Genomic DNA, 19312 nt, shown 5'->3' with positions numbered 1-19312 from the left:
GGTACGACCTGTGTGCGTTAATCAATATAGTTCTTAGATGTGAGCTTTAGAGATATCATATGATGAGCACCAGATAGGGATGTGGGAGGTGGGGATGGTTCGGCCATGGTAGAAAAGGGAGGAGGAGGGTGCTCGGTGGAGCTTTATGCGGCTTTTGATACCATGTTGAAATTGTATATTGGCATTAGCTTTAATGAGCGTACAATGGTGCTCTTATATAGAGATTACAATTATTGAGTTATAGACAAACTCTATGATCACATGTGGGAGACTCAAACTCTAATAGTAATGGGGTAGGACTCAGTTAACATCTGTGAATAATGGATAGAAAGTCTATTATCACATGTGAGAGTCCTATTCCAACTCTGCTGTCTCATGAGGTAGTCTTGGACTGCAAGTAGTCTCTAGAGTTTGTGCTCACTGAAAATGCCTACAATGTAGGAGAGGTTGTTGAGTGTGAGTATGACTCTAGAGGTTGAGTTCGAGTGGGACGCTAACTGTCCTGATACCACAAAGGCATTCTGCAACGAGATCTTGATACTGTCATCGATAGACCACCCGAACCTCGTGAAGCTCCGCAGGTACTGTAGCAATCCAAGAGGGCTAGTCCTCGTATACGATAATGTCCCGAACGGTACCCTAGCCGATCATCTCCATGAGTCGAAGTGCTTGGAAAGGAAGGAGCCGTTGACATTGGAAGTGAGAGTAGAGGTGGCGTTGCAGACGCCGATGGCATTGGAGTACCTTCACTTCTCAGTGGCGTCGGCAATCGTTCATAGAGACATAACATCATCGAACATATTTGTAGAGAAGGATATGAGGATCAAAGTGAGGGATTTTGGGTTATCGAGGCTGCTGGTGTTCACTGACTCATCGTCGTCAAAGTCCATTTGGACGGGGCCACAGTGAACACTGGGATACTTGGATCCAAAGTACCATAGGTTGTTCAGGTTGATGGAAAAGAGTGACGTGTATAGCTTCGGGGTGGTAGTATTAAAGATCCAGGTGGGATCACTGCATTAGGTGGTGGACCGCTGCTTATTACATGAGCATTTTAGATACTTCACATTTAGTAAGGATATTTTGGTATTTAAAAAAAAATATAATAGCTGACATCAGCATATAAGGTATATGCCTTAACGGAGAATGACGGCAGGGGGTCTAAGTCTAATTTGGTAAAAGAGATAGGGTATTCCTATAATACTGGCATTCTTCAGGGGGTGACGCTGTAAATTACACTTCTTTCTTTTTATTTTATTTTATAAGAAAAGAAAAAAATTCATCAACCATAAATATTTTAAGAAGTTCTTGTATCGTAGATTTTAATTTTTTTGTGCATAACAAGGTAAGCCAAATTATTTAAATAAAAGCACAATTTTATTATAAGGTTGGAGCAAAAAATGAACCAAGAAAAAGAGATCTATAGACAATAAAAATAATAAAAATAATAATGGAACTAAACTCCAAAGCTATGAACTGGTGGTAGCATTCACAATCAAGTTATGAAAAATCTCTGAATTACTTCAGACTTTAGTCATGTCCCGTCCTTCATCATTTGTTTGTTTCAGACCACGAAGAAGGCTTCTGGTATTTGCCTCAATATATATTTTTCTCGTCATCATATAATATGTATATATCAAATTTCTATCTTGTTATTTTAAGGTTTCTTATTGGTCTATAATTAGTTTGATTTGTTTTTCCACGTAAAAATAAAAGAAAAAAATATTTAAATATCAAATTTAATTCCTTTTTTTTTTTTTTTAAATGGTTTGCTCTGGTTTGATCCAAAAGATCTTTCTTGCGGCCATTCTATAGGGTTTTGATATTTTACTGAGTTCTAGAAACTAAACAATTACATTGACTAGTGAGGAGTTCAAAAGGTCAACCCATCAGTGTCGGCCGATTCGATAGATCCTACCCCATTTTAGTTAAGGCGAATTGCTTGGCGTATGTTCACCTAGACATACATATGAAGATCCAACACTTATCCCTTTACTTCCATATACACATCTCTTCATCTGGATTTGGCTTGTTTCCAATTCTCTCCTTGCGCACAACATTTGTGCATTATCAAAATCCAATAGTTATGGAAGTTATTTAAAATTCAAAACCAATGTAACCCCTCAAATGCCTCAAACTTCCAAAATTATTGGATTTTAATAATGTACATATATGAATAGGACGATTAAAAATTGAAAATAAGCCGGATCCTCTTCACCTTAATAATGGTAAGAAATGAGAGAGGTGTTTGATTCTCACATAATCAAATGCATGTCCAGGTGAAAGTAATAATAATAATAATAATAATAATAATAATAATAATAATAATAATAATAATAATAATAATAATACAATGGATACACAATAAAGTGGAGTGAAATGGCCCGTCCAGGTCCAACTAGAAGGACGGGCCATCTCAGTAATGCGACGTGTCATTTTCTATATTTAAAATAACACAACAATAACAAGACCAAGAATAACAGAGGATTTGAATCCGCTAATAAAAGCAGAAAAACAAAAATCCAAAAAAACCAGACTCAACGGACCGTTTGACACCTTTACCTCCAAGCCATGCTCTTATAGGGTTACGTTTGGTAATCATTAAGACTGCAAGAAGTTGGGTTTGAATTAGGTTTCGTTCATACCAAGCATAACCATATCAAGTAGTAATCATCCATATAAGCTTTGGGGAAAGGATGTTGTGAGGGAAGTTATAAAAAAATACAATAAATAAATACATAAATAAACCTTTTTTGAGTAAAATAACAAACAATCTTGAACTTGCACGGCTGCACCACGTGGTGGCCACATATGACTAACATCATCTATTGCAGATTTTAGCCGAAAACGCTATATTATATAATAAAGGGTGCATGTTATCATAATCAAAGTGATGAATCAATAAATTATAAATTGTTTATCGATCCATTTGTCCCAGAGAGGGCCCAAAGGGTTGCTCTCTTTATGTAAGGTAATGAGTAACATTCTTTGCAACTTACTTTTGGAGATTCTTTGTCATCTAAATGATTTTGATTTTAAATTCACATCCTTATCATGTACAGCCTTAAGTTGACATCCCTTTACCAAGTGTAAGGGATAAATCGAAAGAGAAAGAAGAAGAATGTGTTTGGTTATATAATTCATTGGAGTTTTATTTTGGACTTGGCAATGAGTCCATAGAAAATGTTCATGTTGAATCGTATTTATTTGTAAGATTTTTCAGAAAACTGCTTGGTTATCCATCCCCATTTTTGTGATTTTTTTGAATCACCACTTGACATGGACTATTTATATGAAGGCTAGGATTATGTATGTCAAATATGAATTTTACTATTTATCTTATTTCTCAAATGAACCACATTTAGCTTTACATGCAAGGTGTTTCAAATGAATTAATATTTCTAAGTAGAACCAACTCAAAAAACAACCAAACAATTTAAAAAAAATAGAGAATCATGTTTCATTAAAAAGACTCTCTAACGAATTATGTAACCAAACACATCCAAAGCCATTCATCTATGGTGTGGTACTAGAGGGAGAGACTAGAGTGAGGGGATTTGAGGCAAAGGAGAGAGTGGGGGAGAAGAATTTCAAAGACGTTAGCGAGGATGGAGGGATCTTTGGAAGATCTTCCTGCATACTGGGAGTTAATATTAAACTGATTTGAGGCAATCAAGTTTGAGAACAACAAATTATTCCCTTGTAGGAAACGTCATTCTTTTGGATGAGAAAGAATTTGGTTGAGACTCACCACCTAAATTAATGTCTAGGATCCGTGATTTTTTTTTTTTTTTTTAAGCTAATATCCATGAATATGATTCCATTCCAAATATAACTCCAATAGAGACATAGCTTAGTCAAAGAATGAGTACATGTGAAACTGCGGACCAAGGAATATGTGGGCACTCTGACCAATTCGGTTAAACTGATCTTTCTATTAATTTTCCAACCATGTTTTTCATTTCTCCTCACCAAATGTTGAATCCTCAAAATCCCTAATAGCAGCTTCTTCCCCCTTCTTTTTCAAAATCTACGTATTCTCTAGCATCCTTATTACTATGCTTATGTTGCTTGTGATATTTGTGTCAAGAACTCCACGGCATGACGATAAAATACAAATAGGATGAAAGAGGGAGCAATTACGAAGCGCGAAAATCCTAATATGGAAGCTTAGAATCAGAACCAGAGCCAAAACCGCACTAAAATTGATGCTGACCTTCAAATAAACACTGAAATATGTCGCTCAAACGTAGAATATGACATCGATCTAGACCAGTCCAAACCGTTGGAATTCATGTCCCACACTGAATTTTTGGTCCTGGCCAAGGTATTTAAGAGGCATGTTATGAGCCCTCCTTGAGTCCTAAAGTTCAGTTCTAGGATGTACTTGGAAATACTCTAGCCCAACCCGACTATAAACATTTAGGTAGGCAGCAGGTCTACCCCAAACTCTATAGTTACTCTTCTAGAGCGAAGTGAATGGCTGATGTGGCAAAGAACTATCCAAAAGTGACCAATCCTCCTGCATGCAGAGCAAAAGACAGAGGAAAAGGCCACTTGCCTTGAAAGATTATGTGTTAGCTTGTTAATTAGAATGCGTTGTTATCTTGTCAAGCATGAAGCTGTTATTTAGTAGTAGTTGAGCACTTGAGCCCATGTGAAAGACAAGAAAATAAGTATTTTCACTGCTTTCTCTTCTTCTTCTTCTTCGTTTCCCATATCTCTGCAACTGTGATTCTTGCTCTGTTCTTAAATATTTCCATCACATTGGCCCATTCGCGGTTCGCCCATTCGCTGGTGTAGGCCAAGCTGCCTTTTGGCAACTTCTCACTTTTTTCATTTGACTTCTTGCACATTTTTTGTTGCTTAATTAATGGTTTGAAAGCCTCACACAAGTAAGAATCAATGTGGACTATAGAGTACATATTAATTTTTTTTTTTTCACAGATTAGAATGGGTTTCAAGATGTTGATTGTTGATACAGCAGAAGAAAGGATTGATTTTTCTTCTTTAGGAGGTCACTTATTCGTTTTTTGGGAAGGGGTTTAACATCCGATCCAGATGCTTCAGCTTTCAACACAAGCAAACGGTTGCAGTCCAAGCTAGAAAGCCACTGAAGTGCCCATTGTAAAAAGGGAAGAGGAAAATAAGAAACTTTCTATGCTCGGCTGTAATGCTAAATTGTTCATGCAGTCTCCATTGCCAACTGGATTTTCTTGTGAATTGTTATTTTAGTCTTGTAAAATAACATTGCTCATTCAAGCATTCAAGCATTCAAACAAATAACCAAAGCAAGACGCAAGCAGTACCAAAAATCCAGTAAAAATACACACCCCTAGTCCCTAGATAGGAACTCTTTCTTTCAAGGAGATCCAATGACTCAATGAAGTATATCAAGCAACAAAAGGAGCATCGACATGATAATCACTGCAGTAGAGGCCGGGTCGTTGAGTGAATCCCTGGCTCTTGAGTATTCTTCTAGCCTTGGACACAAGCTCCTGGTTGCTAATTGCTCCATCGGATTCAACAATTATAGTCTGGATTGCATTGCTGAGAGCACCATATGCTTCTTTAGGATTCCCTGAAGGGGTTGCATCCGCAGATGTTTGGTCAGTCTGGCACCCACTAATCAGAATTCCACTATCAGGAAGCGAACGCTTTCTTGCTCCTGCGTATGCTTCGTGGTTGCTAGACACCTCTGTTTCCATTGCTGGTTTCACGTAATCCTCATCGTTTTCCTCCAGTTTCTGCTTCAGGAAATCCTGCGCCAGACTCCCAACCATGCCCAGGAACCCACCACCGCCGCCACTGCCATTTCCACCTTCTCCTCCTCCACCATGTGTCAGCTTGTTCATGATGACATTCATGAACTTCTTCACCTTGGGACTTGAATCCTCACCGAAGATGTCGAACAGAGTCGGCCGCAGTTTCCCCACATCGATGTCTTCCTTACCGGTCTTCTGCTTCAGTATCTCTATCAGAGTCGACAGTGGAAGAGACCGGTTCTTGATACGGTGGCCACTCTCAGAGTATTGTAGCTCGCTCTCACTGCGATCAACATCTTCATCGGGACCATGGTGATGGTGATGGTGGCGATGATGATCCCCTGAAGGGATATGAATTCCACGGGACTCAAATGCGTCCTCAACCGATCGCTGCAAGAACTGTTTGAACCCAAAGCCACCAGATTCTGATTCATGGGAGGCATCCTTGGTGCTCTCCCCGATCTGTTCCTTGGCCTCATCTAATAGGCCACCGCTGTGGCACGAATCTGACACAATTGTTATGCGACATCCTTCTGGGACTTTATCAACTAAATCTCTGAAATCGTCGTCTGCAACCCACCAAAAAAAAAAAAAAAAAAAGGGAAAAGAAAAAAGAAAAAAGAAAAAAGCAAGGAGTTTTATTTATTTCCTTGTTAATTATAACTGTGTGTGTGTCTGTGTGTATTACAACAGATCGGGAATCGACAAACGACACAGAAAATGAAACCCTGAAAAAACAGAATCTGTTCATTTTGCCGTAGATTGATATGCAAATCGATCGATTCTCCTTCGATTCAGAGGCAGATTAGTAGTAGAAACACAGATCGATAGACTCAAACGATGATGAAGCAGAGAGAAAGAGGGCAGAGTGAGGTTTATTACCTGTGATGAGATTCATATCGGAAGGGACAATGCATTCATCGTAGCCGGTGTCATCATCCTCCCCTGTCTCAGCAGGAAGACGGGTTCCGTGGCCGCTGTAGTGAACAAAGAGGTAATCTCCAGGCTCGGCGGAGCGGATGAGATTGGCAAGAGCACGTCGGATGTTCTTTCCGGTGGGCTGAGTGTAGGAATCATCGGTGTCGATCAAGACGGTGATGTCTTCTTCAGCGAATCCATAGCGTTCGATGAGGCATTTGTACATACGTCGAACATCGTTGATGCATCCCTTCAGCTCCGCCTTCGTTCCTGGGTAATTGCATCCAATCAGAACCGCCTTCTTCGTCATCTGTTCTGAGTTCTCACACTATCGATCTTCGATCTCAACTTTCTGATTCTGGCTTTCCTTCTCCTCCTCTAGTCTCCTTTTTAGAGAAGAATTGCTTTACCAATTAACCAAATGGGACCCAAAAGGCGGATACAGAATTACAGATACCAAAATCCAAAAACGGAAGAAAGTTCCGGACACAAAATGGACGGTGGGTTAGTAATTATGAGCGAGTGGAAAGGCTATCTTATAGTATTGATCCAAAAGGCATTATCTATGGTTGTTCCGGGTGCCAAAAATCATGAATAATAGTCCACCGTTGGATGAGATCCCGTTATATAGTTCTTGGTGGGTTGGATGGAATAATGGATAGGATATTTACCACAAATATTGTGGACAAGTGTGTCACAATGACATTCTTTAATGTTATTAGTTTTTTTTTTTTTTTTTCTTTTCTTTTCTTTAACTAAGGTCTAGATCAGCTTACACACACTTTGCAGATGCATAAATGGAGAATCGAACCCACAAATGGATCTCTTTCATGTTATTAATTTCAGTCAAAACAAAGTTTGCAAAATAGAGCTTTAAAAATATCTAAAGGTTGGAAGAGTGCACAAAAATAGAGTTCTAAAATACTAATAAGCATGTACCAAATGTTTGGATAAATAACACATCTTGTTATGTTAATAATTTACTTCAAAAAAATATTAACAAGCAATGTGTAATTAATCTAGCGATGTATGTATATATGAGAGAGAGAGAGAGAGAGAGAGAGAGAGTTTCATTTAGTTAAACTCTAAATATTGATTATATAGATTTAAATACAACAACAAATCAGCCTTATCTCAATTATATGGATTTAAGTTCACTGTTATATAAATAACTTATGTTTTATATATATATATATATATATATCATACTATTAAATAAAAACACAAAGTGATAAATTTTTCACTTGACAATTTTACCTTTTTTTTCTTTATTAACCTTTTTCTCCATTCTTTTAAATTATCGATACCTTTTATATTTTTATATTTTTTAAAATACTTAATATTCTCCAATTTTAATTCCTTTAAGACTCTAATATCTGATGTCACATCCCTTGTCTCCTCCTTTCTCTACTCTCTGTCTTTTTTACTTTCGTTTTAGTTTGAAACTCTTACCTCTCTCTCTCTCTCCTTTTTGTATTAAAAATCTCTCTCTCTTTCTTGGTTTCTCTTCCTTTCTTTTCTTTAGTTGCACGTACATAGGATCGATCCACATACATAGGCTCTCCTTCACAGAGACCCTATGCGTACATAACATCGGTTTCAACAACTTGGAAGTCATGAAGAACATCTAACTATATATGTGAACTTGGCTGGACTCATTCAGATGTTTCTTCAGATGATGCTGCAGTTAATGAATTGAAACTTGGCCCTTCCCTGAAGCCTCTGTGCACTTCTCTCTGCGACCGTTGTCTTTAGGGTTCTTCAAAATTCCAAAAATCAGTTCGAAACCCTTGTTCTTATATCCATAGGGATGATCATTCTCTCTCTCTCTCTCTCTCTCTCTCTCTCTCTCTCTCTCTCTCTCTCTCTCTCTCTCTCATTCATATCTGTGTTAGTTCCTATGATTCCCCTTCCTTTCTTTTTATTCGTAAATTGAAGATTTCTATTTTTAGTTTCAATTTCTGTTGAGGAATAATATACTCGGTTGACACAGCAGGTTTAGAATTTCATATTCTTTATCAACACTTGCGAGAATTTTATTTTCTTTATTCCTTAATACAAGGTTCTGAAATGGCTTTCTGGTTCCGTTCCACAACAGATAGATATATGATTCTCATAAAGATGAAACTTGGACAGGTAAATCTATTGGGAGAGTTTTTCATTCCTCTTGCACTTTATGTTTGTATTACCTTTTCTTTTATGTGGAGTGTACTTCTTGAGTTGGGATTCTTACAGATCACAATATTGGAATTTTCTTGGATAAAATTAGATTGCCAAGAATCTCCAAAGCAAGACAATTAGGAGGGCTTGCCTTCTGAAGATAATAAACCAATTAGGAAACATGTCATCTCTTTGCAAGCTCTCGATTTTAGGAGGTGAAAGGGGAACATTCAATGAAATTTGGGTAGGTCAAACTGTGAAGAGAAAGTTGAAATTATTCCAATCAGGTGGTAACCAAACTGCTTGGTTCTCTAAACTCAGCTTTGATGCATGCACACTGGCTAATTATTTATGAAAACTGGGTTGGACTTTGGAACAATGATCTGAGATTAAATGGATTAGTGTCAATTTCTAATGCAACTATGAATGCTCTGATTCAATGAATCACCTAAAGTAGGATTTGATGGATGCCTCACGATGGCCTTCCAAGAGAACCTGAAGAAGACAAAGAAGTGTAAGAAATAACAGTGTTTTTTAAAGAGAATACTACCATTAAAAAGAAAGAAAAGATAATAGATTTGCTGAGATACAACTGCCGGGTCTTTAGAAGAAATAGTAGAATTTAGATCCAAAATTCATCAATAATATTTTTCATGTACACTTATAAAAAATTTCTATGTACACTAAGTCCCCATAAGTTAAAGATGATAAATAATAGATTGTATACTTATATTTTTCAGTTATATGTTAAATTCAAGATGATAGATGTCAAATACAATAAACATCTTTTCCCCATAACTTTAATATCTTTTTCTTCTTCTTCTTCTTCTTCTTCTTCTTCTTTTTGGTGAATTACGATTACATTGATACATCTATATAGTCGTACATGCAATGCATCATATCCTACTCCATTATTTTGTTGTTGAGGTTTCATGCCTAACTACAATAATATATTCAGTTTCATGATCAAGTAAAATAATATTTTCATCAAATTACAAGGCCTTCAAATGCATTGTACTTTTAGTGACCTCCATTTCTAAAAGTGTTGCTTTTACCGTAACATATATTACACTGAGAGTGGATATGAACAATGGACAAGATATACTACCAAATAGGACATAAATCAAAATAATTCCTTAATTCCCTTTCTCCAGGAGCTCTCCTCTTCTATCTAATCCCTATCACCCCTCTTCTTTTTTCCATTCTATCCCTCTCTTCCACACTTGCAATTTTTGTCCACACAAGCATGCGAAAAAAAATGTTTGACCACGTACATTTGCACGTGTTTTTTTTACTGGTATATATATACCAGTAAAAAATACACGTGCAAATGCACATGAGGCTATTTGTGTGTGTGTGTGTGAGAGAGAGAGAGAGAGGGACCAAAATGTCTACATGAGATTACATCAAATAATTTTTTTTTCTTTAATATCATATATGATATCCATTGAAGCAATTAGTAATTTCAGATGATTATCAAAAAGTCAGTTGGATCCATCAATATTATTTCGACTAAACTTTGTCATTTTAATCAATTTTTGTCTAACTTATTGGTTTATATCATGGAAAAATTGAAAAAAAAAATCAACCACCTTCACTCCTACAAAATTCATTTATAAAATTGTTATGTTTTTCCTATTTAAAGGCCAAAATTTTCCCATAACAATACCATTGATGTTAAAATTAAAAAATAGATAACAGAGAGTAGTTTCAGACTTCTCTGTTCTGCGGCAGATTTTTTATTATTATTTTTTTTAAGTTCTCGAAAGAAATGGCACGCCAAGGGAAAGAGACGGAGGGAAGAAGAGAGTGATGGGGATGATCCTTCGGCTCTGATACCAAGTTGATGGAGAACCTTAGGGAAGAAAGGAAAAATCATAATAGAGAGGGGAAAGAAGGGAAATCACTAGACACTTCACTAGTGCACAAACTCAACATCTTTATTCAATAATCAAATCACTCTGGTTTATCCATCGATTACAGTCAATATATAGGAAAGTAAAGACATAGAATTAGAAGCTTGAAATAGAAATTAGCCCAAACTAAGACACAACTATAAAAAAGGAAACCAATGGAAGGAAATAGATCCTAAGTCCTGCATTTAAATTTGAAAAATAAAATGCATGAAATAAAATACTAAATAACTACTAATTTTATTTTCAACCCTTGTTGGACCAAAATCCTGGGTTGGATCGGTTCTTCTTAGCTCTTGGTTTCCAAAGCTGGTCATGCTGGTCCAACCAGGTAAGAGTAGCCGCATCTGCATCAGATATGGGAGTATGAATTCATTATTAATAGAATCTAAGGAAAACGGAGCATATGTGAATTCATTATTAATAGCCGCATCTGCTATTAATTGATAATTACATAGCAGATTCTAACTAGTGTTTTTAATCAAAATTGAAAGAATAGATAACTGAAACTCAAAAATAAATGTAGAGTATAATCAAGTTACAGAACATATGTGTGTGTGTGTGTGTGTATGTGTAATTAGGTGAGAATGTTATACCAACAAAATAAAAGGGAGTTATAAAACCTTGGAAGTCCTTATTTGGGGCCCTATTTGGGACTCCCCACCTTACACATAATTGGTCTATGAAATGAACCGATTCATTTTAAAAGTCAGATTTCAGACCGGCAAACCCTATATCTACCATGCATATGGACAATGCCACATGTCAAAATTAGACATACCCTCTGCCAAGGATTACGGCCGCAGAGGATTTCAATCCATTTTTTCCTTATTTTAAGAGAAAAAGTAATAAAGTGGGTAACTACCTATCAAGAAAAACAAAAATAAATTGATAAGTCTCTATTCTGATGTGTCTGAGTTGGCATCTAGGGGTCAACTGCTACAGATGAAGAGATAGCCAAATTGAGAGATAAGATCAAGCTTATTTGCTCTCATTGGAAAATAAAATCTATTGGAGTCACAAATAATTACCCTGAACACCCCCCACCTTTTTTTTTTGTACTCTCCCTTGAACAAATCTGTTTTTAGCTTTCCTTTTCTATCCAAAAATTTCATCTCTTGTTATTTATCAAAATAGATGCTTTATATTTTACCTGTTTATAGTTGGAGAAACAGCAGAGAATAGTTGATTTGGAATTGAAGAAGAGGGTACTGAAGTTGGAATTCTGTCTTTAGGAAGCCCGCTCTCAGACTAGAATGCTTTAAAGGGTAATATATATTTTCCTACCACGAATTATTCACTCTCATTTTAGCTGAAAATAAATTGGGTACTAGTGGCTTTCCAAATGACGAATACAAATCAAACCAATAACGAACAAGAACTGTATAGCAGGAATGAGACAAAGCATTTAAAACAATAGAAAAGCAGGAAGAAAAGAAATAGAAATTGAGCTTGTCTACAATTTTTTTATGAAAATCAAAACCTATAGATTACTGAACCAAAACCTGTATACTGGAACATCTAATACAACTATATAAGAGAATGAGAAAACAATTTCCGAATTAGAAATTACCATAAATCCAAATATTGTTTCAACACATTAAACAATATAAAAAACTTTTGGTGCAAATGAGAGAGGAAGAGAAAATCAAATCATTTTCATGTCCATATCCAAGTAAAAAGCAAAAATGATGGTTCTGAATCAATGAAATTAACAGTGTATATTGCACTCTAGTTATAGCGGCATGGAACTCGCTGCCACAAGCTAGGGAATCAAGGGCACCACCCAGAGTTAATTTAGATTCATTTTCAAGTAGAATTCAAAATAATAACCATAACAGAAGCAATCCTATTCCCTACATTGAATCAAATCCCCAAACAGTTAGCACCCATCACACAAAGTGTAGGTGTGTAAAAAACACCTTGAAAATAAAAATACCAGTATAGAGTACAGATCAAATTAGAAAAAAATAATAAAATTGAAGGTAAAAGGAAGGAAAAATAAAAATACCAGTATAAAGCACAGAACACAAAAAGGACAATGATTGAGGGATGGTTGTTAAATAAATTATCTGTCATATTTTATTTCAAAAGGAACTAATGAAAAGAAAATCCTTGAACCGAACCTGTTATTTTGGTGATGAAACTACAATAAGAGAAAACACAAAGGAAGGGTGGGGGATAAGGCTGGATTATCTGAAATCAGTTTTTGCTTGTTCTAGATGATGTATCCATATACATCTCCTTCTTCTATCTTGATTCTCTGCAACAACATTTTAGTGATTCGGAAGAATCAATCCTTCCATGCAAGTGGAGACTGGAGAGTATTGTGTCATATTTGTTTTATTTCCCCATGAAATATAAAAATAAGAGGGAATATGTGATACATGAAGATGTCTATGCTACTGGAAAATTTATTCTTATAGCTTTGAGCCAAGATGGAATGGTACTACTACTTTTGATCAATCTCAGGTTTGTATTTTCACATTGGCATACATACCCTAATGGTCCATAACAAGATACTAAATCTTAAGATAAATCGAGGTCAGCCTTGAGATGCTCAATGAATTACTCTTTTAAGTGGTATAATTTGGCTCGGAGATTTTAGTGTGTTTGGGTTTTTTTATCTGCTACCAGTTTCCTTTCTAATAATGAACGCTGATCAGTAAATAAACTATAAGAGTAAACAAGGCATAGTAAATATATAGGTATTGTATGTGTCAAAGCCCAATATGCTCCAATAATCAATATCCCTTACCTGTTCAACTTTTGGGGCTTGGGTTCAGAGAAGGAAGGAAATTGGTACATACACGGTACCTTTCTTCTTCCCAATTGTAAAAAAAGGTTGTAAGAAGATAATATGGAGAGAGAGAGAGAGAGAGAGAGAGAGAGAGAGAGAGAGAGAGAGAGAGAGAGAGAGAGAGAGAGAGAGAGAGAGAGAGAGTTGAGTGAAAATAGAATTTGAGCTCTACTGAGGAAACTCTGCCTCTTTCTACATACGTAGATTAATTTCATCCAAAGACCCATTCTCATTAGATAATTATCATATTTAAAGAAATACAATATTTGCTAACTAATAGCATTACTCCCACGACTCTAGTTCCCTACTTAATTGCTCTCCCATAATATCCCATGATATTATGTAACTTCCCTAAGTTCTCTCCCCTCTAATAGCTAACAAACATTTAATAATAATCCTCACTAACATAATAACTTATCATATACATCCGTGCACTAATACCGCCACCTCATCCATTATCTACAGGAGAAGTTGCACTATGCTCGTTGCGAGAATCACGCATGTAATAGAAATCCTTTCTCTTTTAGTTCAACGTAATTATAAAGCAAATAACCATAACAAAAAAGCATCACAATTGTTTCAAGGTGGAATGAATTCAAAACCTCTTACAAGATGAAACAAAACCAGTTATAAACTAAATATAAATCACATAAATCATCAAAACCAATCTAATTCAGAGAAACAAAAACAAAACAAATATTAATTGCAGCACCAATCAAACTGTTTTCCATATAAATCTTCTTATACGAATTGTACAAGAAAAAGCCTAAGAAGAAAAAAGAATTATTGGGATAAAAGCAATGAGATGGGACGATTACCTGGGAGAACCCAATGGTAGGGAGACATTGATGGATCTGCTATTCCAATAGCTGAGAAGATCTCTAGATTGTGCTGAACATGGGGCTTATCGTTGACAATGTGCGCAGGAGAAGACGTCGTGCTCTATTGCAGATGATGATGAAACCACATAAAAGTGAGAAATAGCAAGAGAGAGAGACAGAGAATAGAGAAAAGAAACTAATGTTAGAGAGGATCACTTTCTTCTACATCAAGTTTAGTGGAATTCCCGAGTATTACATCAGATAAACTTTAAAATCTGAAGCAATCCAAAGCAAGCAAAGCCCTTATTGAAAAAACTTTCTTCTCACCGGAAATAGCTAAATCGGGTGGCAAAGACAAATTAAAGCAATCGAAGTTTGAAGATGGAGAACACTGAAGGAAAGACTTGTGTGCCGCTGCACCGGAAATAGCTAAATCAGGCGGCGAAGCTAATCGAAGCAATCGAAGGTTGCGTGAAGCACGTGTGTATCTTTCATTGTCTACACACATGCAAACATGGTTTTAAGTATCGGTGCGTATCGTGCCGTATCGTCCGATACATATCCATATCGGTAGGCATTGGCACGATACATACCGATACGTATCATGAAAATTTTAAAACCCTTATGTAGCGATACGTATCCTACGATACACACTGATACGCACCGACACACCACCGATACGCACCGATACGTACCGATACTCTATGAAAAATTCAAAATTGAAGTGAAATGTACGTTTCGATATGTATCGGTATGTATCGGTGTGTATCGATCGATACACACCGATACGTACCGATACGGTCATAAAATGGCCAAAATGGGTAATTTTTTAGAAAAAACATAATTTTTTGAGGTGTTTTTATTCCAAAGTTGCTACGAACCATTTTTCTCTCTAACTAAAGTGGAAATTAAGGTTGGGAACAAGGATTTTACATTTATGGGACAATTACAAACCTTGGATTCTTAGTGCGATACTCTCAATTTACTGTTTATGCATAATACATGTTATATATAACTTTTTTTAACTATTTTTTTATGCAAATGTGTATAAAAAAGTGTTTTCTATCCATTTATGTGCTTATCTTTAGCGTATCTCCGATACGATACGATACCCTCCGATACGTATCTTAATTTTGGCCGACAGTTACGATGATCGATACCGATACTTTAATCCTTGCATGCAAATCTCATCATTGGTATTCTCTTCAAACAATCGAACTTTGTTTCTCTGCAAAAGTTATGAGAGAGAGAAAAAGGGGATTTTTTTCGTTTTTATTTGGTTCAGTTTTAAAAAACCATGACTCGAAAATCTCAGATTTAAAACAATATGAGAATGAGGTGGGGAAAAAAACTCCTAGAATACAGATTTTTTTTTTATTATTTTTAGTAGGATAAAAACATGAGAGAAAAGATGGAGAAAATTTAAAAAGATTTTTATTTTGCAGGTAAAAACGATTTCTAAAATATAGTTTTTTTTTTAGAAAGATCTGGATTAAAAAAGGATAAGAGATGAGGGAGAAAATTTTGAGGAAGAAAGTTTAGAATATAGATTTTTATTTTTTCTTTAGTTTAGAAAGATAGAAACGTGAGAGAGAAATGATTTTTTTTTTCTTTTTTCTTAAGAAAGATATAGATTTTAAGGAAAGAAAAGAGACCAATTTAAGAAAACGCGTGAGAGGGGAGGGAGAAAAGGAAAGTAGGAAAAAGGGAGGGAGAGATAAGGAAATGGATGTGATAGGAATAAAGAAACTAAAATTTTAAAAATATATAAATATTAAAAAAATATATAAAAGGTACCAACAATATCGAAAAAATAGAAAGGATTGACAAAAAATATAATGAAAAAGAGGACGAATTTAACTAAGTAAGAGGGGTAAAATAGTCAAAGAAAAAATTAACCACAAAGCATGAGTACATACTTTTATATAATAGTAAAGCAATAATATAGTATAGTATGATATATATATATATATATATAACCCTTGATTTAATTCTCCCATATTTTATTGCTTAATAATTTAAAAGCCTCAAACAATCATGAATTAATGTGACTTCAAAATTTTCATCCACTAAAATAAAAGAGTATCAACATCAATCTCTCTACATATTGCATTGGCTTACTCTCCCTAACTATATGAGCAACCCTACCAGCTACATTCATAACATAGTCATACTTAACATTCATAATCACATCCAGATCAGGGATCAAAGAAGAAATAGTTAATATATATATATATATATATATATACATATAAAATTCCCATGGCCGGCCACCACACCCGGTTACCTTACATTATCCGACTACAAAGCTTACTGTTGTCGACCCACGATTGTACCTTCCTGAACTCTTTTGCCTTTGCTTGGCATAAACCCTGCAAGACTCCTTTGGCCTTTGATGCCAACGCATTCCTTGTAACACCATAGCTCACAGAAACATAATGAAATTGTGATTTAAATAACATAATAGAAAACCAGCTACAGCCACTATCATAAGAGCCCAAATTGACACAACCATTACATCTACAAATCGGATGATCCTCAGATAGTAATGTTTGGTAATTATCAAGAGACATACTAATAAACAATCTTACAGAACTGGTAGAACAAATTAAAAGGATCAATTGACGACGACGCTAAATCAGCAACCAACTTATAAATAACATGTGCAGTTTGAACTTTGAAGAGGAGAAGGAGAACTATAGGAACATTGATTCAGTAGAAGAAAGGATTAAATTTTCATTTTAAGGGGTCACTTTTTTTTTTATTTTTTATTTTTTGGGGGGTGGGGGTGTGTGTTGTTGCAGGGGCAAGGGTGGATTTGCAGAGGTTTGATCAGGCGAGACTGGGAGGTTCAGGAGAGCTTTCTTTGTTCTGTAGTAGTAGCAAATGGTTGCAGTCCAAGAAAACTATTAGTGTCCATTGAAAAAGCGAAGAGGAAAGGAGAGCTTTCTTTGTTATGTAATGCTGCAGTGTCTAAGCAGTCTCCATTGTCAACCAGCCTCTTTTCAATGAAATGTTTTTTAATCTGTATCTTGTAAATGAATGTAAGATCAAAAGAACAGAGCTGTACTGATTTAGGTCCTGCCTTAACTAATTTCTAAATTCTAATATGATGTCTTCTCTAAGTCTCATCCAAATTCAAGATTTAAAAGAAAGTTCATGTCAATTTTTACTCTGTACTTTTCCCGGCAATAATTCTTGTCCATTCAATCTTTCTTCTTATTCAAGCACATGACCTGACAAAGACAAGCAGTCCCAAAAATCCAGCACAGGTACACCCAGAGACTCTTTGTTTTAAATCCAATGAAGTATTAATCAAGCAACAAAAGGAGCATCCACATGATAATCGCTGCAGTAAAGTCCGGGTCGTTGACTGAATCCCTGGCTCTTGAGCATTCTTCTAGCCTTCAACACTAGCTCCTGGTTGGTAATTGCTCCATCGGATTCAGCAATTATAGTCTGGATTGCATTGCTGAAAGCACCATATGCTTTATTAGGATTGCCTGGAGGGGTTGCGTCCGCAGATGTTTGGTCACTCTGGCACCCACTTAGCAGAATTCCATTATCAGGAAGTGTCTGCTTTTTGGCTCCTGCGTAAGCTTCCTGTTCGCTAGACACCTCTGTTTCCATTGCAGGTTTCACGTAATCCTCATCGTTTTCCTCCAACTTCTGCTTCAGAAACTCCTGTGCCAGACTCCCAACCATACCTAGGAACCCACCGCTGCCGCTGCCGCTGCCATTTCCATCTTCTCCTCCTTCACCATGTGTCAGCTTGTTCATGATGACCTTCATGAACTTCTTCACTTTCGGACTTGCATCTTCGCCAAAGATGTCGAACAGGGTCGGTCGCAGTTTCCCCACATCGATGTCTTCCTTGCCAGTCTTCTGCTTCAGTATCTCTATCAGAGTAGACAATGGCAGAGACCGGCTCTTAATGCGGTGGCCACTCTCTGTGTATTGGGGCTCGGCTACACTTCGATCAACATCGCGATGATGCTGACGGTGGCGATGGTGATCCCCTGAAGGGAGATGAATTCCACGAGACTCTAATGCGTCTTCAACCGATTGTTTTAAGAACTGTCTGAACCCAAAGCCACCAGAATCTGATTCATGGGAGGCAGTTTTGCTGCTCTCCCCGATCTGTTCCTTTTCCTTATCTATTAGGCCACCACTGTGGCACGAATCTGACACAATCGTTATCCGACATCGTTCTGGGACTTTGTCCACTAATTCCCTGAAATCGACGTCTGAAACCCACAAAAATTAAAGCAAAGAATTTTATTCAGATCGGAATCGACAAAGACAGAGAAATTGAAGTCATAAAAACACTAGAGTCAACGGGCGATCAATGGAGCCTGGAGTTATATATCGTTTTGGCGATAGACTGGTAGGTAAAATGATCAATTCTCCTCAGACGAAGAGGAAGATAATTAGTAGAAAATGGGCGATCGATCGATCGATCGACAGATTGAAGAGTGAGAGATGTGACTTGATTTTTTTACCTGTAATGAGATTCATATCGCAAGGGACAATGCATTCGTCATAGCCGGTGTCATCCTCCTCCCCTGTTTCGGCAGGGAGACGGGTTCCATGGCCGCTGTAGTGGACAAAGAGGTAATCTCCAGGTTTGGCAGAGCCGATGAGATTGTCGAGGGTACGTCGGATGTTCTTGCCGGTGGGCTGAGTGTAGGAGTGATCGGTGTCGATCAAGACGGTGATGTCTTCTTCGGCGAATCCATAGCGTTCGATGAGGCATCCGTACATACGTCGGACGTCGTTGATGCATCCCTTCAGCTCCGCCTTCGTTCCTGGATAATTGCATCCAATCAGAACCGCCTTCTTCGCCATCTTCGATCTCAATTTCTTCTCTGATTCCGATTCCGCCTCTCGTCTTCTCTCGTCTCCTATCGTCTTCTTTTCAACAGGAAAAACGCC

At 36.7% G+C, this 19312-nt stretch overlaps 2 protein-coding genes and 1 long non-coding RNA gene across 3 annotated transcripts; all 3 read right to left on the bottom strand.

The window, feature by feature from the left end:
* Nucleotides 1-5199: 5199 nt before the first annotated feature.
* LOC122094239 (metacaspase-4) lies at nt 5200-7170 on the bottom strand. The gene is made up of 2 exons (XM_042664980.1): nt 6648-7170; nt 5200-6334 (listed from the first exon to the last, which is right to left on the bottom strand). The coding sequence occupies exons 1-2, from the start codon at nt 6991-6993 to the stop codon at nt 5394-5396; spliced, it is 1287 nt and encodes a 428-aa protein (XP_042520914.1). The 5' UTR covers nt 6994-7170; the 3' UTR covers nt 5200-5393.
* A 3592-nt stretch (nt 7171-10762) lies between these two features.
* On the bottom strand, nt 10763-14807 carry LOC122093293. The gene is made up of 2 exons (XR_006144409.1): nt 14375-14807; nt 10763-11103 (listed from the first exon to the last, which is right to left on the bottom strand). It is a non-coding gene; the product is annotated as an uncharacterized LOC122093293 (long non-coding RNA).
* Nucleotides 14808-17557: 2750 nt separating this feature from the next.
* On the bottom strand, nt 17558-19312 carry LOC122093370 (metacaspase-5-like). The gene is made up of 2 exons (XM_042663702.1): nt 18880-19312; nt 17558-18624 (listed from the first exon to the last, which is right to left on the bottom strand). The coding sequence occupies exons 1-2, from the start codon at nt 19223-19225 to the stop codon at nt 17693-17695; spliced, it is 1278 nt and encodes a 425-aa protein (XP_042519636.1). The 5' UTR covers nt 19226-19312; the 3' UTR covers nt 17558-17692.

Source organism: Macadamia integrifolia, chromosome 11, assembly GCF_013358625.1.
Source record: "Macadamia integrifolia cultivar HAES 741 chromosome 11, SCU_Mint_v3, whole genome shotgun sequence".
Taxonomy (NCBI): domain Eukaryota; kingdom Viridiplantae; phylum Streptophyta; class Magnoliopsida; order Proteales; family Proteaceae; genus Macadamia; species Macadamia integrifolia.
Note: the sequence above shows the minus strand (reverse complement) of the source record. Positions and strands in the feature narration are given on the sequence as shown.